At 40.0% G+C, this 24,981-nt stretch overlaps 2 protein-coding genes across 2 annotated transcripts in view; one reads left to right on the forward strand and one right to left on the reverse strand.

Annotated features, from left to right (window-relative positions):
• LOC123237877 (sodium/nucleoside cotransporter 1-like) overlaps nt 1-24,981 on the reverse strand; it is a 112,533-nt gene that overhangs the window by 39,136 nt on the left and 48,416 nt on the right. The gene's annotated exons all lie outside the window — the stretch shown is intronic.
• On the forward strand, nt 149-23,827 carry GATM (glycine amidinotransferase). The gene is made up of 9 exons (XM_044665073.1): nt 149-287; nt 1,544-1,759; nt 10,896-11,091; nt 15,411-15,601; nt 17,614-17,751; nt 17,872-18,036; nt 19,181-19,244; nt 19,660-19,776; nt 22,739-23,827. The coding sequence occupies exons 1-9, from the start codon at nt 219-221 to the stop codon at nt 22,849-22,851; spliced, it is 1,269 nt and encodes a 422-aa protein (XP_044521008.1). The 5' UTR covers nt 149-218; the 3' UTR covers nt 22,852-23,827.

A 24,981-nucleotide genomic window follows, 5' to 3' on the forward strand; every position in this document is an offset into this window, starting at 1 on the left:
CCCGCCCCCTGACCTTTCGGCGGCGCGTGGGGCCCCACCACCTGTTCCCGGCAGCCAATGGACAGCGCCTGGGGGAGGGAGCGAGGGGGGTGACTTTTATATAAGGCTCGGCTAGAGCGGGGCGCGGGTTCGAGGCGTGTCGCCGGCGTGTAGTGCGGGTGCGAATCAGGCGTCCCAGCGGAAACCATTGCGATCGCGGACCAGCTGCGGGCGGGGAGATGCTGCGGGTTCGGTGCCTGCGCGGCGGGAGCCGGGGGGCTGAGGCGGTGCATTACATCGGGTCTCGGGTGCGTACCTCCCTCGGCTCCCCTCCGAGGCGCGGGGGCGTTGCCTCGGCTCCCCACACGGGACAGGTTCACACCCGCATTCCCCACAGGGCCAGGGTGGGGGGGTGAGGGGTGGTGGAAGGGGGATGCGCTCCGCGTCTTTCTGTGTTCCCGCCTCCTACAACGGGCACTGGCCAGGCTGGCTCCTGGGGTGGGGGCGGGACGGCGCGGCTGCGGGCTCTGGGAGCGGAGCGTCGGGAGACTCATTACTCGAGTGCAAAATGGATTTGGAAGAGAAGAGGGGAGCCCGGGCGTTCTAGCACCCGGTCCCCAGCCATGCCCCGTGGCTCTCTCGTGGAACAGGAATAGCTCAGACCCCGCCCAGCAGCTGGCGGGGGAACAGCTGCCCTTCTCCCCCTCCTGCTGTCGGGAGTCCCCGACCCTCCTGCCGCCAGAGCCCGGCGGTGGGGCTGTCCAGCTCCCTGGGCAGACTCAGGGGTGTAACTTTCTTGTGGTCCCTTGGAGGCTCGGTAATTTAGAATTTTATTTGATCTCCCCACTTTCCCATATCAGTATGTGCCCCGACTTCATCTTAATTCTGTTTTCCAAAGTATGGGCAGTCCTGAAAGACGCAGACAATGTGGCAAAGACGGGGAAGTATTTCAGGGATGAGAAATGGGGGATTGGAGCCGTTTATCACGGGAGAGAAGAATGCCTTTTTGAAATGCCATCACTACGGTTTCTTTTGCGGAAGAAACTTATTATTGATAACCTTTTAGTGGCAGAGAGCAGAGGATAGATAGCGTTGTGGTTTTCCCACTCGCATTCCAGGCAGTGCCAAACAGTAAGCATTCACTCGGTGGGTGGTGCTGGGAATGAAATGTTGGGAAGTGACTAAGGCCCTGCCTTCAAGAAGCCTTCGTTAGTTTGGAGAGAAAGCTGTAGGTGAAAAGCTGGAACAGAAGTCAGGATATGGTCAAATGGCCAGGTTAAGGAGAGGTTAAACAGAGTGACTTGAGAGAATTGGGAGAAGGGGAATCCGGAGAGCAGGTGGCAGAGCACCAAGCTGGACCTTGAAAAGATTGATTTTAAGGGAAACTGTGGAGGGACACTGTTCTGAGTGGAGGGAAGAGCTAAGGGAAGACATCTGAAGTGTGAGGGTTACCCGAGTAAAAATAGGGCCTTCTGAGGAATAATAAACAGGCAGACACTTTGTGCAATCCCCAGAATAGAACAGATGTGCATATGGAATAATGTTCATTTTTTCCTCCTGGAAGCTGGGAAGAGTCTTTACAGGATGGGTGCAGCGAACTTTCCAGAGCACCCAGGCCGCAGCAGCCTCCAGAAACTCCTTTGCTGCTGATGACAAAGTCACAGATCCTGTTCCTAAGGACTGCCCTGTCTCCTCCTATAATGAATGGGACCCACTTGAGGAGGTGATTGTAGGCAGAGCTGAAAATGCCTGTGTTCCACCATTCACTGTGGAAGTTAAGGTAAGATCTGTGTGTGCTTTTATGGTGTGTGCATGCTCCATATGTTTGCATGTCTGTTTGGGACACATTTTTAGGTGTCTCGCTCTAGCATTTCCTGTATGCAATTGAAGGTGTAAATTTTATATTGTAGATGCTGCCTGAGGTATGAAATCACAAAATCAGATAAGCAGATTTTCCTACGCAAGAAATCCAGTGCTCTCAGCATCAGTCTAGCAAAAGTTATGCTGCTTTTCAGTTTATGTAACTTCAAGCTGCTAAGACCCATTAAATCAACTTAGTTGCCAGTTTGGAAGTGAATCTAGAAAGCAGTAACCATCTTTTTTTAAATTCAGAGATATTTTGTTTTCCCAATTACATATAATAACAATTTTCAACATACATTTTCCAAAATTATAAGATCCAAATTATCTCCCTCCCTCCTTTCCCTTGCCTCTCTCTTTTTTAAATCCCTTACTTTCCACCTTAGAATCAATACTGTTTATTGGTTCCAAGGCAGAAGAGCAGTAAGGGCTAGGCAATAGGGTTTAAATGACTTGCCCAGGCTCACATAGCTTGGAAGTGTCTGAGACCAGATTTGAACCCAGGACCTCCTAACTCCAGGCCTGGCTCTCTATCCATTGTGCCACCTAGCTGCCCCCCCCCCCCTACTAACCATCTTTAAGCTATCTTTTGTTTGCCTTATAGGTCTCAGGATGGTGGACTGCCTACTGGTCACTGTCCTGGGTTATAGGCTTGAATCTGCCACTCTTTGCTTAAGTGGCCCTATATGAGCAAGTTGCTTGACCTTTTTGGCTCTTGGTTTCCTCATCTATAGCATGAAGGTGTTGAGCTAGAGATCTAAGGTCCCTTCAAACAATGAACATCTCATGATTTTGAGACTTATTTGATTCTTATTTTGGTGGGTAATTGGAAGATGGAGAAATACATAGCAGCCACATCACTGACTTAGAGCTCAGTCACCATGCGAATCAAACTCAGAGATGGAAGGGATCTTAGAAGCCATAGAAACCAACTCTAATTTATATATAAGGAAACATACAGAGAAGTTAAATGACTCACAGGTCACACAGCTAGCAAGTGTCTCAGGCAGGATTTGAATCCATGTCTTCCTGAATCTAAGTTCATTATCCTATCCATGCAATTATTCCAGCCACTATCTTTCTTCCTTCTTCCCCTTCTCTTTTCCCTCCTCCTCTCTTCCTTTCTTTTCCTTCTTTCTTTCATTTTCTTCCTTTTCTCTTTTCTTGTCTTGACCCTTTCTAGCCCCTGGTCCCCTCTTCTCAACACTTGGACTTGTCAACACACTTTAGACAATATTGTAAAGTCTTATGGACAAACCCCTAGATTTCTAGGAGAAAATATGCTTAATTTTTCAGATTATTATTTTCGTCCATCAAAGTCTTACTCTTGATGCTTTCTCTTGGTGTGGGAGGTAACCTTGGGTTCCTAGGAGCTGCCATTGGAGCACAGGTTCTGCTGGGTCCTACCAAGCTAGAAAAGCTTTGAGTTTGGGTCTAGCCATAGACCCTGTAGGTCTGACATCTAAGGAGCAGTCCAGTAAGGTGTGGAGTCATATCACCACATTGACTTTACGGTGATTTTTTTTTTTTTTACCATGATAACACTCAAAGCAAGATTGCAACCTGCAGTTGCATTGGTGGTGAGAGTGCCTATAAAGAAATTCTAGATTTTGGTAGTAAGTTTATACTCATTCCTTTGAAGAATTTTACTTTGTTTTAAAAATTAGAATTTATGTTCACATGTGACTATTAGAAAGATCTAGATTTGTGAGAGGAGAGGTAACAGGTGGGGGATTGAAATGGAAGCTCCTTGTCTTCTGGGAGAAGTGAACATATGGGCTCTTATTTATTCTCATGGTATAGCATGAAGGAGAGAGGAAACTTTTTACCCCTAGCCATACTATACTTCTGTCTCTCTGAAGACAAATCCACAGAATCTCAGAAGGGGACAGGACCTCAGAAGTTATCTTATCTAACCCCCTACATAAGCAGGAAACTCCACAGCACATACCTTGCACTTTGGAAGCCAGCTTTTTTTTGAATATGCCCAGTGAAGAATAACCCCATTACCTTTTGTTTTTACCCTTACTTTCTGTCCTTGTAACAACTCCAAGACAGAAGGGCAAGGGCTAAGCAATTGGGATTAAGGACTTGCCCAGGGTCACACAGCTAGAAAGTGACTGAGGCCAGATTTAAACCCAAGTCTGGCACTGTCTTCACTGTACCACCTAGCTGCCCCAGCCCTGTTACCTTCTTAAGCAAACCATTCTATTTTTCAACAAGTTGTAATTGTTGGGAAGTTTTTCTGTAATTGGATGAATTTTTATTTCCTTAACTGTAATTTCCAAACTGAATGAGCATTTCTTGTTTCTTTGTAAATAGAAAGAATAACCATTACTGGGGCTTTTAGTTTAGCTTAGACCTTTTAACCAAGTAATAAGCATTTGTTAAACCCTGGCTCTGTGCTAGATACTGTGCTTGGGACTGGGGATACAACTGAAAAAATGTAACGTTCCCTGCCCTCTGGGAGCTTACATTTTATCAAGGGAAACAACATGTACATAGATCTCAGACAGACAGAGAGTATGTGTTAGCCTTTATCAGAAAAAGGGGAACATTGTTTATTTCCAAGTAGGTCATAGTTTCATAACATCCTGAAGAGGTCTTTTAATCCAGCCCCCTTATTTTTACATTTATAGAAACTGAAATTTAAGAGAGGAAGTGACTTGTCCATGATTACAGAGCTAGTGTGTCAGATTCGGGATTTGACCCCATGTCTCCTGCCTGCCAAACCCAGAACCTAATATCTCTTGGTTTACAAAAAAAAATCTTTTTATCTTTTGTTTTTATATCACAATAATTTATGGACCTATTCACATTCCCCTTCAAATTCATTTCTTCTTTGTAATGAGTCAGAACAGTAAAGTAAAAACCAACCCGTACAGAGGCCATACATGACAGGATACTCAGTATTCTGCCATCATAGTTTCCTCCCTCTCTGCCAAGAAGAGTGCCTCATTTATCTGTTCTCTGGGATCATCACTCATGTTTCTATTACATTAGCAGGGTTGTGGGCCAGGATGTGGAGGAGGTGGACAAATCTCTCTACTCTTTCCTACCTCATACTCACATCTGGCAACAGTTGTGCCCTGCATGCCCCCTGGGACATAGGCTGCCCACAGATGCAGAGCTGAGCATCGGGGTGGGAGGTGAGGAAAGCCCCAGGTGCAGAGGCTGAAGCTCTGGTGGGTTTGTATCCCTGATTTGGATAGCCTTGAGTCAGTCACGTGGCTTCTCTGGGCCTTACTTTCCTCACATCTGTTAAATGATGGGGTGGACTAGATGACTACTGAGGGCTCTATGATCCTAGAACTTTGATATTTTCATTCATGTGTTGCATTATCCATATCTCTGAATCAATCAGATTATTGCTTTCTACAAAATGTTCCATTACATTCATAAAACGTGGCTTATGTGGTTATCCCACCAGCACTGAATACCCACTTTATTTCTAGTTCCTTGCTACCACAAAAAGTGTTGCAGAGCCTATTATGGAATACTTCAGCCCCTTCAGTATTTTTGCCTCCTTGGGATTATGCCCAGGAGCTAAATTGGATTGTAAACTCCTTGAGGACAGGGACTGTTTTTTTTTTTTCTTCTCTATCCTTTGTGTTTGAGCAGATGTCTCATGGCACATAGTGGGTGCTTAATAAATGTTGATTGAATGAGTGGGATCCCTGGGTCAAGAGGCATTTAGTCTTCTCATGTAAAATTTTGCTATAAGAGAAGCTAGCGATGTTATGAAAAGGAACATGGTGATCAACAAACAGCACCTACTGTGTACTTATATCCTTTATTCTCTAAGTGGGGAAACAAAATAGATGTGTAAAGAGCCTGGCCTACTTTGTATTTATTACTCAGCTAAATAGAAAGTTTATTTGTTTAAGTTTTAAGAGCCTTTGGAATTCAAGGTATTGTGATCCCTGGAAGTTAGGGTGGTCAGAGAAATCTTCATGAAGGAGGCAGGACTTGAACTGAGGAAGGGTAGGAATTGTTACAACTTGATGTCTGGCCAAAGTAATATTCCCTTTTCATTCTAATACTCTCAGGCTTCCACAAATGGCCTATGATTCTGACATACCAAAAGAATAAATTTTGGAAAGGGCATTCTACTGCACTCATTTGATTTTAGGATCCTTGTTTCCTCCATCAACTTGTGTGTGTGTGTGTGTGTGTGTGTGTGTGTGTGTGTGTGTGTGTGTGTGTATTCCTTTGCATTCTCCTACATAGGGAAGCTATTCCATCTCCTAGCACATTTCTGTTAGGTAAAACTCAGAAAAAAATAAACTCAGACATGTTTTGTTTTTTATCATCTTTGAAAATGCTGACTGTAGTCATGTGCCATATGATCTCATTTGGAATCAGAATAGTCAAATTTTGTTACAGTCTCTGTTCTCATTTGCTTTTTAACCTTAGACAGTTCACAATGAAGTTTCATGGTCTGATGGAAAGAGTACTGGGTTGGAGGTCAGGAGACTTGAGTTGGCCAGTTTTCAAGTATTTATTGGATGTCTAGTCTTAGTTCTTTGACTAATTAGCTTTGTGTCCTTGGGTAAGTTACTTCCTAGTTCCTGGTCTTGCTTTCTGCACCCATAAAATGAAGGTAAATACTTCTCTGTCCCTACCTTAAAAGATGATGAAAGTAAAAGGAGGGGGCAGCTGAGTAGCTCAGTGGATTGAGAGCCAGGCCTAGAGACGGGAGGTCCTAGATTCAAATCTGGCCTCAGACACCAGCTGTATGACCCTGGGCAAGACTTGACCCCCATTGCCTACCCTTACCACTCTTCTGCCTTGGAGCCAATATACAGTATTGACTCCAAGATGGAAGGTATGGGTTTAAAAAAAAATGTAAAAGGAATTAACAAGTGAAAGTCATTTTTAAAGATCTTAAGCACAAAATGCATTTTTAGAACAGAAATCTTGTTTTAACTCAACAGTTCAGATGTTATTGTCTAATTCATTACAGTGTTACATTGCTTGGATTGTTATTAATAAAAGTAATTATTTTGTTAATTACTATATTAGCTAGAGCAGTGATGGCAAACCTATGGAATGGGTGCCAAAGATGGCACACAAAGTGCTCTCTGTGGGCACACGGCTGCCCGCCCCAGAGTTTATTACTAGAAAGATAGAGGAACTCAGGTGGGGCGGTTCCCTCCCCCTCTTCACCATGCCTGATGGCATTTTTTCACATCCCCCGCCCCTCTGCCCATCAGCCCAATGGGAGCTCACAGAGGGTAAGGTGGCAGAGCTGGAGGGGAGTATTAGCCACTTCCTCCCTCCCCTGTGTGGGGTAAGGAGGTGGGGCAGGGAGTACCCAGCATGTGGTGGGGAGGGGCCAGGCACAGTCTCTGAAAGGTTCACCATCACTGAGCTGGAACATGGTGCTCAGGAGACCAAGGCTATGGATTTAAAAACAAAAAGTGCTTGATTTCTCACCTCAGCTAGCCCTAAGGTGGTAGCGGTTAGATAAAGAGAAAAGAAGGATCAAGAGAATACCAGCCATGTCCTTACTATTAGAAAAACAAAGGGGCAACTAGCTGGTTCAATAGACAGAGAGTCAGGCCCAGAGACAGGAGGTCCTGGCTTCAAATGTGGCCTCAGACATGTCCTAGCTGGGTGACCCTGGGCAAGTCAATATACAGGATTGATTCTAAGATGGAAGGTAAGGGTTTTAGAAAAAGAAAAACAAATAGCATGACTTAGAGGTGATGGGTGAGTTGTGTCATCCTTTTGTACAAAGGACAAGAAATTAATCCATAAGTAGTTACTTTTTTAAAGCTCTTGTTTTGAATCTAACACTGTTTAGATTCACAAGACATCTAATTCCTTCTCCTCAAAGACTACCTAATTGGAGTGTGCACATGAAATATTTAGTTAACAATATAAGATGCAACAAAGTGTTAAATTGTGTAGGAGAGTATATAAAACAATATAGTAAAAGGTCTCGCATGGAGTAAGTGCCAAGAAAATTAGAGACAAGAAGATGGCCAGAGATATACATACACATAGAACCACACACATACATAATATTCCTATTGTTATTACCAATATGATTTATTCTGAAAAATATGAATACTTGTTAATAAGACCATACATCAGGCTTGGAGGCACCTCAGAGACCATCTCCAATCTATTCCTTTGCTTTACAAATGAGGAAACTGAGGCCTAATGAGGTTAAGTGCCTAGGATTTGAATCCAAGTCTCCTGATTTTAGAGCCATTTACCACATTGCTTGGATAAAGGAAGCTTTGGGTGAGGGGGGTGGGAGGGTGAAAGATTCAGTATAAATACAAAGGTATTTTAAAAGTCACAAGGTTAAAATTAGCTCAGTTTCCAGCTGGGTAAATAAGAAACAGAACATCTGCTTAAGTTCCTTAAATTTCCAGGGACAGTAAATAGCTCTTTAACTTTGACTTGGCTAGCGATGCAGAAAATCTTAGTACTCTAAAAGCCCTAAATTGAGAGCTCAGTAACAAGGACAGCTTTTCTGTTCTCACTGTCCTCTATTAAAAGTACTGTGTGCTGAGCACGTAAAATGGTGTTCCTTATCCCGCAGACGCTGAGTAAATGATTGTAAAGTAATTGAGCTGGTTCGTGGTGGAGTGGAGTGCAAATAGTTTCTAACTCTTGGAAAAAATATTATATCATAAGCATCTGGACCTTGTCCAACTGATTTTCAAATACAGCTTTACCCAGTAACCCTCACACTTGTTCAAACAATTCTCTCTCTGTGAGCAGTTTGCTTCATGTCTACCTAGGAAAATTCCACCCCGTGCAGAATAACACATGAAAAACATTTCCCAGGATGGTGTCTTGTGGTTGAGCATGGCAGGCAGCAGCCCATTCTACCGTAGGCTTGGCTGACGTTTAAAAGTCTGCTTGTCCTTTGGCTGTGGCCTGTGAGAGATGTGCTTGGCATGAAAAGAAGGAAAATGTGAATGGGTGCTGTAGCACCAGCATGTCTGAAAGGACTAGAAAGAGTAATTTATTATTCCTTTTTGTTAGCTGCCACGGCATGAGTTTCCTCCTTGGTGGAAGAGGCTGCAATTAACTCACTACTTAACACCCCAGTGGACATGGCTAGGTTTTGGATGGAGTCACCATGAGCCTGAGTCACTTTTGTTCCCATTGTTTTGCCTTCATAGAGATTGTTTGTGGCAGTAATGGTCTCTATGGTTTGGTCAGTCCCCAAGATGGTGGCAAGTAGCCATGGTTTAAGACATTAGTGGTCAAGAGGATGATGCCAGGCCCTCTTGTGGGCCCCACTGTGGAGATCTTTTTTCCAACCACGTTTTCCCATCTGAGATCCCATCTGATGGGAACCCAGCATTTGTGCCATCCAGGCTCTAGTCCAGCCTGCCCATAAAGTAAGGGTATCGGCAAAGGTCTCATGCTTGGCCCCTGCTTTGAAGAGAGATAGAGGTTCCAATAGGCAAGGAAAGCAGTCCAGGCCAGCCACAGGGCACAACCTATACAGAAACAAGGAAGTGGAAAATAGAATACAGTTTGGGGAACAGGTGAGGAATTTGCTTGGAATGGGTCATATGTGAGGGGAGTAAAATGAAATCAATCTAAAAAGGGAGTTTGAGTCAGTCAAATGGTAGAAGGCTTTGAATACCAGGGCTAAAGGGTTTCAAATTTTATGCCACTGGCATTAAGGAGCCACAAGATAGTGCCTCATACAAAACCGCAATTTGCCTACATCTGGAATGTTGTGCATTTTTTGGTCAGTGAAGCTGAAGCAACAGAGCTAGAAGATGTTTCAGAAAGGTAACTTAGATGGATCGTGCATTGCACATCAAGAGACCAGGAGCAACATCCACAGTCATTGATTTGGAAGGGTATGACTAAAGTCTATAAAATCATGATTGAGTTAATTAAGCACTTGGTTCTTTGTGCAGAGCCCTGTGCTAAGTGCTGGGAGATGGAGAAGAAGAAAAGTGTGCATAAGGCATAGTTCTTCTCCACAGCCTTTGTGGGGCTGGAACAGTGTGTACATAGGTAGACACAGTGTGAAGGAATATTCCAGATGTATATAAAGGGTGTAAATGGTCATCAAAAGAATGAAATGTTAGAACTAGAAGATAATTTGTTGAAGCTTGGGAAGGATAAGTTAAGTACAAATACAAAAAGCCCTACTTTTTTATAATCAGTAGTAAGGACCTTAGTAGCTCCATGAGATGATAAAAACCAAAAACAATTAGCTTTAAGAAGGACTTACATACACAGCCATGTAGTATGATTTTATAGAATTGTATTTTTAAAGCCAGAGTGGATTTTAAAGGCTATCTAGTCCAGCTCCCTTAATTTTACAGATGAGCAAACAGATTCAGAAAGATGGTGAAGTCACTTGTCCAAAGTCTTTCTTGACACCAGGTCCTCTTGCTTCAAATCCAACCTTCCTTACCTGGCAACACATGGAGGGGAATAGTAGGCATATTCATGCCCTCCCACCTACCTTGACCCCTCAGTAACTTGTCCACTGCCCTGTCATTGAAGAAAACAATTTTATCTTGAGAGATTCATACAATCCTATTAAATCCTTTGATGGCAGAACACTTGAGCTGGATGGCCCCCGAGTTGGGCTTAGCATGGTGATGTTTATGTTCTTATTTGGTCTCCATTCTCTTCTTAGATTTCTCCAAGACTTATAAACACTTTTTTTCCCTCTTAGGCAAACGGGTTAAATGGCTTGCCCAGGGCCACACAGCTGCAAAGTGTTTGATACCAGATTTGAACCCAGGTCCTCCTAATTCCAAGCCTGATCCACCATCTACTGAGCCACCTAGCTGCCCCAAGCCTAATAACCACTTTAGTTTGTGCCTATAAAACATTGTATAAATTGGCCAAGAGTATTTTGGAGTCTATCTTAATACCATGCTGTGGATGATAAGATATAATAATATCTCAAACATAAAGAAGATAACACCAAACATAAGATCAGGAAAGCTGTCACAATTAAATTTTGTTATATAAAGTGGCACGTTGCTCCCTGTTCATCATGAGTTACATTTTTCTTCCCTAGGAATTGATCTGCTTTCTTTTATTTCTAGGCTAACACATATGAAAAGTATTGGCCATTTTACCAGCAGCATGGAGGCCATTATTTTCCCAAGGATCATTTGAAAAAGGCTGTTGCTGAAATTGAAGAAATGTGCAATATTTTGAAAATGGAAGGAGTGACGGTTAAGAGACCTGATCCCATTGATTGGTCTTTCAAGTACAAAACACCAGATTTTGAGTCTACAGGTGAGTGGGATCCTGTAGTTGACATAGTTCATGAAGTTTCTGACCATTGCTTATAGCAGTGGTTCTCAAACTTTTTTGGCCTACCGCCCCCTTTCCAGAAAAAATATTACTTAGCGCCCCTGGAAATTAATTTTTAAAAATTTTAATAGCAATTAATAGGAAAGATAAATGCACCTGTGGCCATCACTGCCCCACTGGATCACTGCAGCACCCACCAGGGAGCAGTGGCACCCACTTTGGGAATCACTGGCTTAGAGGGAAGGCAAAGATGACCTTCTGGAAATTCCTTCCTATTCTAGTGATTTTTGCATATTCCAGACTAATTTAGAAACAGTTTGGAGCAATGAAAAATGCTGAGAACTTTTAGGGGATCAATATTTTTATGGCCATTCCAATTCAAAGATGTTTTATGGAGGCATAATGGAAAGGGGGGCTGGATTTAGAAGATGGATGATCGAGTTTGAGTCCTGGCTCCTCTGCTTCCTCACTATGGTAACTTCCTGGTCAAGGCCCTTTGACCTTTCTGAGCTTTAGTTTTTTCATCTATAAAATAGGAATAATAATAATATCTGTACCACCTACTTCAAGGGGTTGATAATAATATCTGTACCACCTACTTCAAGGGGTTGTTGTAAGAAAAGGCCCTTTCAAACTATAAAGTTCTGTAGAAATGTTCACTCCAAGAACTACAGCTCTCATTTAATTTGTCCTCCCATAGAAAGCAAAGCATGAGGAACATCTCCACTTTGTCCGTGGCCACAGATGTAGCCATAGTGGAACTTTAGGTATTCTCAACATGAGAGTCTATTTTCATTGAACCTGAAGATCAGAGTTAATATTTTTAATCATTGAAAAGCCATTCCTTCAAATATTTAATTTCATACATTTCTTTAGCCTGTGTGTGAACCAGTGAATCCCATTAATCATTATTCTTTCATTACATGAAGTGGAATTTATTGTTTTTTTTTGTTTTCCTTAGATCAGTGGCCCTTAAATTATATATTAGGAGTGACTAATCTAACAATTAACAAGTCAGTCATAGAAACAAATATTTGCTGAGCCAGTCTTCTGTTTTATCTTGTTAATGATTTTTTAAGGAAAAAATGTAGACATAGCCATGTTCTTAGACATCTAGGGCACCCTTAAGATAAAGAGCTTATCCGGGAAGGCTTCCTTAGGAAATTAGTCTCCTTCTTGGCTAACGTCACTGCTACATTATTCTTGTGCTTATGTTTAGTATTCTCATTTATAGTTCTGGAAATGAGGTTAAGCTAATTTGTCATTTTTGATGCAATTACCTTTCTATATTGCCAGAGATATGACATAAGCTCTAAGATATAAATGCTTATGTCTATTGAGACCAAGAGGTAGCTCTAGTCTTTAGACATTTCTCCTTGTAGGAGCAGAAAGAGTTAAGGCTAGAACAAACTTAGGGATCATTCAGTCTAATCCCCTCATATCAGAGATGAAGAAACAGTGGCCCAAATCACCCAAGGTGATACAGGTACAAAGTTGTTTTTTATTAATGTTAAACGTTTGTTAGTGGCTAAACTGTTGGTCAAGTACATTTCCTTTTTTCATTTGATAGTAACACATTTTTATTTTAGATAAGGCTTTATATATGTATGTATTATTTATATATCATATGTTATATATTATTTATGTATTATATAATATATTTTATATGTATTTATATAGGGCTTTAAGTTTTACCAGAGTATTTTCTTTTCAGAAGTCCTTTGAAATAGGTAAGATAGCTATTATCTACAGTATCTTGCCTAACATGGTTGTAACACAGGTAGAAAACAACAGAGTCCACACTTGACATGGAGCTCCTGATGACAGCTTCAGTGTACTTTCTGTTGCACAATAAGAAGCAGTGGGGGAAGTGGGTAGCTTGGTTTAAGTAGAGTGCTAGACTTGGAGTCAGAAAGATCTGCAGGCTCAAATCCTGCCTCAGACACATATTAACCTCTATATCCTTCAAAAAATGAAGATGATAATGTTACCCACCCACCTCCTGATGGAGAAGTGATAAATTAAATATGCAGAATCATATATACACTTTTAGATGTGGCCAAGGTGAAAATTAGTTTTGCTTGGGTCTGTGTATACTCGTTACAAAGGTTTAGTCATTCTTTCCTTTTTTCCATTGTGGGGATGAGGAGGAAGAAAGAGGGAAGAAAGAGAAAATAAATACTTATGCATTGAAAAGAAAATAACCTACCTTAAGTTATTGTTAGAATGCATGTAAAACACTTTGCAAATCATAAAGCACTATTTAATGTGAAATGTTATTATTATGGTCATCATTACACCAATTAGCTTACCCTGGCTGAAACTTTGAAACCAGTTTATAGTAAGCAAATCCTCCTTACTGTAGAAAAACTAGTAGTCCACATTTTCAAAACAGAATAATGAGTAGTGCCAAAGCTAGGTATGGTCCTCTCCTTTGCACTCACTGTATTATGCCTCTTCTGCTTTCTCCGCTACTTATTTTAACATTCTCATTTTATGATTGTCAGGGTATTTGTTTGGATTAATGGGTATGCTTTTGTGTGGCTGCTAGGACAATTTTGAGGATCAGATAATCAAGCATTTCTCAAGGAACTATTGTGTCAGGCACTGTGCTAGATATTGGGAAATACAAGACAGAAATCAAACAATCTCTGCCTTCAAGGACCTTATTTTCTTTTTTTAATTAACTAAATTAATTAATTTAGAAAATTTTTCCATGGTTTCATGATTCATATTCTTTCCCTCCACTCTTCCCCTCCCTCCCCCCATAGCCTACAAGCAGTTCTACTGGGTTTTACATGTATCGTTGTTCAAGACCTATTTCCATGTTACTGATATTTGTAATAGAGTAATCATTTTAGTCTACATCCCCAATCATGTCTCCATCAAACCATGTGATTAAGGAAGTGTGTTTCTTCTGTGTTTCTACTCCCACAGTTCTTTCTCTGGATGTGGATAGTGCTCTTTCTCATAAGTCCCTCAGAATTGTCCTGGATCATTGCATTGCTGCTAGTAGATAAGCTCATTAAGTTCGATTATGCCACAGTGTATCTGTCTCTGTGTACAATGTTCTGGATCTGTTCCTTTCTTTTTTTTTTTTTTTTTTTTTTTTTTTTTTAAATTATCCTGGGACTCCATTCTAGGAGCATAGGGCCACAACCAGTAGGCAATGGGACACACAGTCGCTCAGGGTCACCTAGCTGGGAAGTGTCTGAGCCCGGACTTGAACCTAGGACCTTTTGTCTCTAGGCCTGGCTCTCAATCCACTGAGCTAGCCCAGCTGCCCCTACTTTAGGTTGCAGTTTCTTTAGCAGATGTAGTTTTTACAGGGTGGGGTTGCTAGCCCCACGCCCAACCCTCCTCCTTTTTTCATCCGGGCTAGGGACCCTCCTTGGCCCAGGAGTGGTAAGGGTGGGCAGTAGGGGTCAAGTGACTTGCCCAAGGTCACACAGCTGGAAGTGTCCGAGTCTTCTCCTTTCACTCTGCATCAAATCCTGGAGTTCTTTCCAGTTCACATGGAATTCCTCCAGTTCATTATTCCTTTGAGCACAATAGTATTCCATCACCATCAGATATCACAATTTGTTCAGCCATTCCCCAATTGAAGGGCATCCCCATATTTTCCAATTTTTTGCCACCACAAAGAGCATGGCTATAAATATTTTTGTACAAGTCTTTTTCCTTATTATTTTTTTGGGGTATAAACTCAGCAGTGGTATGACTGGATCCAAGGCCAAGCAGTCATTTAAAGCCCTTTGGGCATAATTCCAAATTGCTTTCCAGAATGGTTGGAACAATTACAACTCTACAAGCAATGCATTAGTGAAGGACCTTATTTTCTATAGAAGGAGATAACCTGTAGTTACTTAAGTATCTAAAGAATAAATGTGGGTGTGGTGAAGGCATTGACTGCTGGTGGTGCAGGAAGTACTTTAACTAGTCCCAAATATCTAGAGAACTACAGGGCTGATTGTTGGTTTGGAGGTTCCCATTTAGAATATAAGTAATTTTATGAGTAAAGATTATTTCATATTTTGTATTTCAACCCCCAAAAGCTTCTAGCACAGTACTGGGCACATAATAGGTACTTAATAGATGATGTTTGATGTATTGCTGAACCCTAAGGATTGGGATTTTGATAATATAGCAGCAGCAAATTTTATCCAGTGCAGAAACAGTGTAGTAAGAGAATTTGGTACCATAAATTTGAGCTTTAAAAATTTCTTACTTGGAAATTGTTGTTTAGAATAATCTATTTCTGAAAATTTGCTCTTATGATTAAGACTTTTTGACCTTTGCAGGTTTGTATGGTGCAATGCCCAGAGATATTCTGATAGTGGTTGGAAATGAAATCATTGAAGCTCCCATGGCATGGCGTGCACGCTTCTTTGAGTATCGCGCATACAGATCAATTATCAAAGATTATTTCCATCGTGGGGCTAAGTGGACAACTGCTCCTAAGCCCACAATGGGTGATGAGCTTTATGACCAGGTATTTTCCTAACTCTGTTTATTCATGTATCTTTTTCTGCATAGACCATCAGAAATAAAACACAAATATATTCTAAAGCTATGAGTAGGTTCTGAATTGCAGTCCGTAAGATTACTGCTATTGTTGAAGTGATTTTTCTAGCACGAATTAGAAAACTCAGAACAATAGATTTATCTACAACTGAACCTGGGTCAAAAGATTGAGGATTCTATTTTCATTTTGGGCCTATAGATCTAAATTGATATTTACAATCACTAAAAGTCATCTCTTCAAAAGAATGCTATCCACAACTAGAGAAAGGACTATTGGAGTAGAAATGCAGAAGAAAACATGATTTATCACTTGTTTCTTTGGATATATGATTTGGGGTTTTGGTTTTAAAAGATTACTCTATTACAAAAATGAGTAATATGGAAATAGGTATCAAGTGATAACACATATATAACCCAGTGGAATTGCTTGTCATTTCTGGGAGTGGGAGGGAAGAGGGGAGAGAGACAACATGAATCATGTAACCATGGGGGGAAAATTTAAAAAGATGAAAAAAATAAAAATTCTCTCTTCAAATAATTAGTTACAAGTGTCTATAGTTTGTGGGAGATAGGGATTACAGGAAATACTATCAACCATCTTTATTTGATTGGATTTAATGGAATTCATTAAAGTATCTTTCTAGTCAGTCTCCTTAGAATAATGGCCCTCAATTTAATAATGTTTTTCTTTTAGCAGCTAAAAAAATAAGTTTTAAATGTAAAGTCATACACTTGGTTTCAAAAAATCAACGTTACCAATATAAGGTAGACATTATTAGAAGTAATTTGTAGAAGTTCAGGGTCAGAGTGGTAGTAGACTATGATCTTAATATGAATCAGTAATGTGACATGGCAGCCCAGAAAGCTAATTTGAACTTGGGCAGCATTTAGAGAGGCAGAGCTTCTGAGAGCAAGGAGACTGATAGTCTCACTGTACAGCTGTAATCAGACCCATCTGGAGTTTTGTATTTTATTCTGGGTGCCACAGTTTAATGAAGGTGTTAATAAACTGGAAAGTGGCCAGAGAGGAGGACCTTAGATGAAGGGTATTGAATCCATATCATAAGAAGAGCAAATGAATGAATATTTAACCTAGAGAAGCAAAGACTCAAGACATGTAATAGCTATCTTCATGTATTTTTAAAATTGTCAAAGATGTCATGTCGTGTCATGGGTGTCAGTAAAGGATTATTCTTATTCTGTCTCCAGAGTGTAAAACAAGATGCACTGGCTGGAGATTGCAAAAAGATTTAGGCTGTCAGAAAAAATTTCCTAACAATTACAATTATGGAAAAGTAGAATGGACCATTTTGTAAGATGGCAGCTTCCTTCCCCCTCTCATTGGAGGTCATCAAACAGAGACCAGATGGCCACGTGTTGTGTATGTTATAGTGAAAATTCATTTTCAGGTATGGGTTAGACTAGATAACTGGCTATCTCATAACTTTCAAAGACTTCCTAAGGAGAAGGAAGTTTTGCTTTGCATTTTTGGAGAGAATACCCTGAACTGGCAAAATTTCAGACTTCTGAAATATAGGGGACCCAGAAAACCCATCCTCTATACTGTTAGTTTTAGTCTTTGGACCATAGCAAGCTCTGTTTGTAATGATACAGAACGACTTCATTCTGGTAATTTCCAAGGTTGTGGCTAACCAAATATATAAATCGATGAATGGTTATGGAATTTTCTCAAGAGGAATCAGCTGCTGTCCTTGGCATCATACCACCTGTCTCTGAATATCAGAGAATTGCTGACTATCTTAATTCTTTTTCCCTTGTCACGTGGACGTATCTTCCATTCACATGCCTTTCTTTAGTTTTAGAATCCAGTAGCACAGTATATTTCTTAAATACCATCATACTAATGGATTCTCAATGAGTCTGAGTTCAAACCGAGTATTCACAGTTGGCATAGTTGTCTTGTTTTTTCTTTTTTAAAACTAGTGTATTGATTAGTCTTTGTTTTGTTTTTCCTGTTAGGATTACCCAATCTATTCTGTAGAAGACAGACACAAATTGGCTGCTCAGGGAAAATTTGTGACCACTGAATATGAGCCGTGTTTTGATGCTGCTGACTTCATTCGAGCCGGAAGAGATATTTTTGCACAGAGAAGCCAGGTAGAGAAAACTAAAACTGCATCTGGAATGCTGTACTTTCTTGTGTATCTTGTATATCAGCATAAATCATTAATCCACTTATAGTGGCAAATTGTGATAATTTTCCTATCATCTTTTCAGGTAACTAATTACCTGGGCATTGAATGGATGCGTAGGCATCTTGCTCCAGACTACAGGGTGCATATCATCTCCTTTAAAGACCCCAATCCAATGCATATTGATGCCACCTTCAATATCATTGGACCTGGTCTTGTGCTTTCCAACCCTGACCGGCCATGTCATCAGGTAAGAGAGATGAACTTGGAAATAGCAAATCTGACTAGCAGCTGACAGAATAGTCATTCAGATAACATTTCTGTGAGAACTGGAAGTTTCTAATTTAGTGCTGTTGTTGAATAGTTAGGTTTCTCTTGATTGTGTTCAAATGTTGGATTGCTGATGGTATGCATGTTACTGTGGCATGAGATTTCATTGGATAACTCTGGCCTTTTGCTTTTGTCAAAGCTTTAAGTTCCTCCATATGTATGCCCACACATATACATGTGTCGTCTTTAAAAAAGATTTTTTTTTTGCATCATAGTCATTACTACATAAAGCATCTATCCATCCCTACTTTATAACAAAGAATAACAGGTAAGTCAAAGCAACCAATACATACATTAACCAGATCTGGCAACATAGTCAATATTCTTCCCTTCTAGTCCCCAGCCTCAACCTGGATTCGGGGAGAAATGTTTCACTGTTTGTTCTCTGGGACCAATATTGGTTATTTCAGTTAATAAGAGTTTAGCATCCTTTTAGTGTTCATTTATTTCATTGTACATGTTGCTCTTCTAATTCTATTTCACTCTGTATTAGTTTATTTGAAAAAAAATTTTAAATCCTTATCTTCCATCTTAGAATCAATACTGTATATTGGTTCCAAGGCAGATGAGTGGTAAGGACTAGGCAATGGGGGTTACATGACTTGCCCAAGGTCACAGAGCTAGGAAATGTATGAGCCAGATTTGAACCCAGGATTTTCTATCTGTAGGCCTGACTCTATCCATTGAGCCACCTTGCTGCCCTTTCTTGTGATTTTATGGGTAGGCACTGGTTAATAAAAATAAATCTTTGGAACCACTTTTTTAAATGTAGATCTCTTGAGTCCTTTAAAGCACTGGAAATATTTAACAAGCACAGATTCATTTAAAATGTTAATTAGCCATTATAAATCATCTCAGTACTTTCAAAACTTATTAGGTCAAATTTTCCTTGCTTTGTAACATAAAATTTGTATGATGCCTGTATAATCAGAAGTCATAATCTGAATGTTTGAAAAATAACTGTTAAAGATGGGAAATGTTGAGATGACATTTCACATGGAATTGTTGATAAGGGCCAGCAGAGGAGCAAGAAATTATAAAATATTTTTGGATTTTTCTTTTAGATTGAACTTTTCAAGAAAGCAGGATGGACTATAGTTACTCCTCCAACTCCAATCATCCCAGATGGTAAGAATTCCTTTCTATAAAGAGATTAACCCTAGATTTTAATTTATATATATGAAGTTCAATATTTAGCAATTAGGGGAAATTATCTCCTCCTGCTTCCCAAAAAAGTAGTTCTCAGAACTCACTTTCTTCTTTTACAATAAGAAGCAGGGAAAACTGGCCAACAAGTAGAGGGGATCTGTTTAAAACGTCATTTAAAATATAGCATTGTGAAATCCAAATGTGTAATTACTAAAGACTGATACATATTTGTATCCATGAAAAGATTATGAGGAAAGTACAAAGGTCTCCTAGGGAAAGGGAATTGCATGGAAGCACTATAACTTTATTTTTGTGCTCTTTTCTTGAAATACTCTCATTTAAGTTGAAAATAAAAACAGTACTAAGACATAATTATTGACTTTCTTCTTTTTAGATCACCCACTCTGGATGTCATCCAAATGGCTCTCCATGAATGTCTTAATGCTGGATGAGAAACGTGTTATGGTAGATGCCAATGAAATCCCAATTCAAAAAATGTTTGAAAAGCTGGGTATGTTCAATACGTTAAACTCTTTTTAAAATTATGCATGAAATAGTTAAGTTAAATCTGAAAAAGCAGCATTCTGGGTCAGAGTAGTATTTTATTTCTAACAGTGGTACCAAGGAACATTTTGTGGGAGAACATTGTATTTTGCCCTTCATGATCTCAACCTAAAAAATTACATGTCTTCAAATCTATATGACTTGCTGTTAGTAACCAGTTATTTAAGTTCATAGATTATAGTTCTCTAAACCCTTCAGGCACCAGTGAACATTTGATAGCTCATGTGTGGGAATAGCCACTTTGTAGGTAGTAATGTGGATTGATGAACTATATGTTTCAGTGGTGAAAACGTTAAGAGCTTATTTAAAACCAAATGAAATGTCAATGTACTTTTAATAAGCCTTATTATTAGGATGCAGTTTTCTTAATGTGTGACGGGTGAGCAAGAATATTGAGCGTCATCTGAGGATATCTGTGAGATCTTTAAGCTGGAAAGGGAAACAAAAACCAGCCAATCATTGGGATTTGGGCGAATGTTTCTCCTTATATTTTCTGAAGCTAATGCCAGCCATTTATGTTTCTGAAAGGAATTTTTAAAGTGCGCATGGGCGCACGTCTTCATATGGCTCTTTTGTATTTTCCTTTGGGAGTGTTTATCCCTAAGCTTCGAAGTCTTAAAAGGGCATTTAATAGAATAATGGCCTGGCTGACGAGGGAGTTGGGGAATCCAGGCTGTATCAAATGTTGAATTTCCAAGCCAGCTAACTCAATTTATGACTTGAATCTTGTAAAACTATATATCCGCACACATTTCTTAGGTACCACATATTCATCGGCTAATTTTAGATTGAGCCCAAGACTGCTCCAATTCTTTGTGTCCTGCCCTGCCCTGCTTCTCAGGGATGCTGCCATTCCCCATCTTGTCCTCGGGGATCCTCCTTCCTCTTGGGGTCTTGGACACTGCCGCCTGGGCTCCTGTCCCTTCTGATCAGATGGGGGCATTGCTGCGGCACTTTCTGGGTCCTATTCCCTTGCTGTAGGTGGCCTCTCCAGCAAATTCGGTAGGCTTCCCAGAGGAGTTCCCTTGAGGAAGGTCATGCCCGCGTTTACACCTATTGCCTTGCTTTCTAGCCCGGGCTGAGCCCCAGGCCATGTCCATTTAGATGTCCATGGCGTCTGTCGTCTTCCTCCCCAGAAGCTCTGCAGTCAGCACGTCGGGTTCATTTCACTTCTACGGCACCTCCCCAGCCACACAGGCACTGCCTGGCCCTCACTGCCTCCTTTGCTCCCTTGGTTGGCTCCACAGCCTACCTCAAGTGGCCTTAATATTTCTTACATGGGGGCAGCTGGGTGGCCCAGGGGGTAGAGCCAGGCCTGGAGACAGGAGATCCTGGGTTCTGATATGGTCCCAGAAGCTTCCTTGCTGGGTGACCCTGGGCAAGTCACTTACCCTCCCTTGCCTGGCCCTTCCCACTTTTCTGCTTTGGGAGATAAGCTGATACTTAGTGCTGGTTCTAAGACAGAAGGTAAGGATTATATGTCTATATCTATCTTAGCCTTAGTTCAAGTGCCTCTTCTCTGAAATGTTTGATACCTTGCTAGTACCTCTTCTCCAAAATTACCTTGTATTTACTCTGTTGTGTTTGCTTTTTTTTTTAACTCTTACCTTCCATCTTAGAATCAATTCTATATATTGGTTCCAAGGCAGAAGAACAGTAAGGACAAAGCAATGGAAGTGACTTGTCCAAGGACTAACAGGAAGTGTCTGAGGCCACATTTGAACTCAGGACCTCTTTAGGCCTGGCTCTCAATCCACTGAGCTGCCTAGCTGCCCCCTGTATATGTGTATTATACCCATTTTGTATGTGGTATTTCCCTTGATATAATCTAAGCTCCTGGAGAGCAAGGATTAAAAGTTTTAGGAGATTGTATTTGCATAAGTAAGTGCTTAACAAATGCTTGTTGATTATTCCTAATTTTATTCCAAATTTTTTAAATTTAAATTTGTTATGTAAAAATTCCCAATAATTTTAATCTTTTACATGGGAAGTTTAACAAGTAACTTCTAAACCAGTCTGAAGTCTACCAACCAAAGGTTATTTTATCTTTCTTTCAAAGGAGATATCACTATCTTCCTATCCTTGGAATCTTATAGACTGATTCAGGAAGAATATAAACTTAATTTCCCCTCTGCATATTCAGAGCCTTCTCTCATCCTTCAAGACCCAATCCAATGAAGCCCTCCCTAATTATTTCAATCCGCATTTATCTTCTACTTGTTGCCAATTTTATCACCTCGTTGCATATTATTGTTTTTGTATGTGTATCTTCTTTAAGTTCATCTTTTAATGCTCCAAAGACATATTGGATATTTAGTCATTGATTGTCTAATAAGATGTTTGATTAGCACAGAAGTCATATTTATACCATGGCTTTCCTCACACACTAATTTGAATTGTGAATATAAAATTGAACAAAACTTTAGAGCTTTTAAAGTTTTATGTATATTTTAAATATCAGGTAAGGGAAAGGTTTAGATTTTAGAATAAAATGAAATGCCAAGATTAATCTCTTTCCATATTGGTTGTGTACATTCTCTCCTGAATCTTCTGAGAAAGGCAAGTGTCAGGTGGTGTTTTTCTTATTCTAGACACTGTCCTGATAAATGTTTTTAAAAATATTGTCTCATTACTATAGCCCTGAGAGATAAGTGCTATCTCTCTTTTATAGTTGAGGAAACTGAGGCAAACAGAATGAATTGCCCAGAATCACATAGTGTCTGAGATAGGATTTGAATTCAGTTCTTCCTCATTCCTGGCCCAGGACTCTACCCACTGTGCCACCATGTATTTCACTGGAGACTTACAAAGTCAGGATTTCTATAACATATAATCTTCATTCTTATCTTTCTTACTTGAAATCTAGTAAGATGCAGCACTTGTTTCAATTTGTCTCTCTTTTCATGCAGGTATTTCAACAATTAAAGTCAACATTCGTAATGCCAATTCATTGGGAGGAGGTTTCCATTGCTGGACCTGTGATGTCCGTCGCCGTGGCACCCTGCAATCCTATTTTGACTAGACCTGGCCAGAGTGGTGGTGGGAGCTTAGCTTGAAATAAGCCGGGGAAGCTTAAGTGTAAGCTTCATTCTCCTGCTAAAACAAATGCATGAGCTAGCTGTATAGTGCTTTAAGCAATTGTGTCCTTAACAGGAGTCTTGAACCTAGTTTATTCTTACTCTCTTCCATATAAGGGAAAAAACTTAATTGCTAAGTCTTTGAGCTGGCTTTTCAAAACACCTTTTTGCTCTCCTGAAAGTCCTGAAGTCACCTTGGCTTCAAGTGTGGAAACTTGACAAAATGTGTTTCAAGGCAAAGGTTAGCCACTAGAATAACTTGGCCACTAATGTTTAACCATCTACCTCTGTTTAATTTTCTATCCAAAAGGCAGCTTGAAATCATAGCCCTGAATTTTAACATTCTTTTTTTCTCTCAGTTGAGTATTATATATGTCGCTTGTTTTCTAAATAAGAAAAGTACTTAAGTACTCAGATTTGAAGTGGTACTGGATAACTGCCTCTTTTTCTAACAGTTTTTTTGTTAATTTTTTATTTCTATTTTTTTAAAGATAAGCTAAACTATGCAAACATCTAAGGGGATTCGCTAGGAATTTTAATATTCTCACTTCAACATTCAACATTAGTGTTACTTCTAAAAACATCTTCATGACTTACCTCGTCTCAAATGAAATATTTTGTCCACATCTCCCGTTATTTCTAAGGTTCTTACAGAAATACTTAGTGCAGCGAGATAGAATTGTAATTTCCCATCTCTCACTTTTTGGTGTGTTCAGTAGCTACTTGCTATACCTGCAAGTTTCCTTTCTTTGGTAAGTTAAGATTTGTTTACATAAGTGCAAATTCTTTAAAGCATAGCTGAGAAATAAGAGCATTTAGTAATTAATGGAAAAAACCTACGTACATATATATACCATGGTTTTAATGTTGGATACTGGACATGTATTTTTTATGCTAATAAAAATTTTTGTGTTCAAAACAAACTCTGTGCTAATTTGGCATTCATGGAAACCTTTCAAATTCTGGAGGCTACATGAAGACTGCCCAGTGGCCAGCATCAATGTTAGGTTCTAATATCCTAATATTGAGTGTACTTTGAAGACAGGTATTTCAGTACTGTATTAAACTGTCAAGTTGTTTGGAGCAGTCATTTTTCTTTCCTTAGCTTGAGAATCTTTGTGAATTTTTCATAGGTGACAGACTTTGAAACTGGAAGGGGGCAGCTGTCTTTAGAGCTCATCTATCTTAGAGAATGACTAATTGAGAATTCACAAACACTTGTACTGTGAGTAGAACTTAATTAAAAAGAGCAGGGACAGTGACTGCACCAAGTTCAAACTATACCTGACCAAGTAATGTGATGAATTAGTAGTCTTCAAATCTTTCCTTAAAACCCTCCAGTGGGAAAGAACATACACTGAGAGAATCCATTCCACTTTGGTATAATTCAAATTATGAACATTTTTTTCCCTATCCAAGCCTAAATTTGCCTCTGTCATTCTGATCTATTGTTCCTAATTCTGCCCTATGGGGGTAAGAAGAACCAATCAAATAAATGATTTAAGTGAATGAAGTTATAATAATAACTCATTGCTCCTTCACCACTAATCCTCCAACTTTTACCAGAGTGCCTGGGTCATGTTTATCCTCATGCACAGGGGAATTTTCACTCAGTTTGACCAGTCCTCCCCCATCTGACTTTCCCTTTCCCTGCCAAGGCTCTGACACTGAGGCAGAACTGTCCTGGATAGTTTAAGCAAAGCAGTGCAGTGGAGATGGCCAGCGAGGGGCAGCAAATCCAAGCCATATTCTGAAAGAAGATGCCTGCTGAAAGGCTGTTAAGAGGTCAAAAGGCAGTAATGATAATGATGTTCCTATGAAGTTAGAAACGTCAATCTTGCCTTCTTGCCCATAGGGTAAAAATTTCCTGAAATAGTCCCCTGAAAATAGTCACCTTTATGGGATAAATGTGATTTTATTTTGAAGTCCCAAGATTTAGCAATTCTAGAATATGCCAGTTCCCAGTAATAGCTTCATAGCAAGGCCTTTATCGCATTTATGTGTTTATTCAGAAGGCTCATTGACAGAATAATTAGAATAGAATAAGCCTAATCATTAGAATATTTATCTGCCAG

The sequence above is a fragment of the Gracilinanus agilis genome, chromosome 2, assembly GCF_016433145.1.
Source record: "Gracilinanus agilis isolate LMUSP501 chromosome 2, AgileGrace, whole genome shotgun sequence".
In the NCBI taxonomy this organism is placed as follows: domain Eukaryota; kingdom Metazoa; phylum Chordata; class Mammalia; order Didelphimorphia; family Didelphidae; genus Gracilinanus; species Gracilinanus agilis.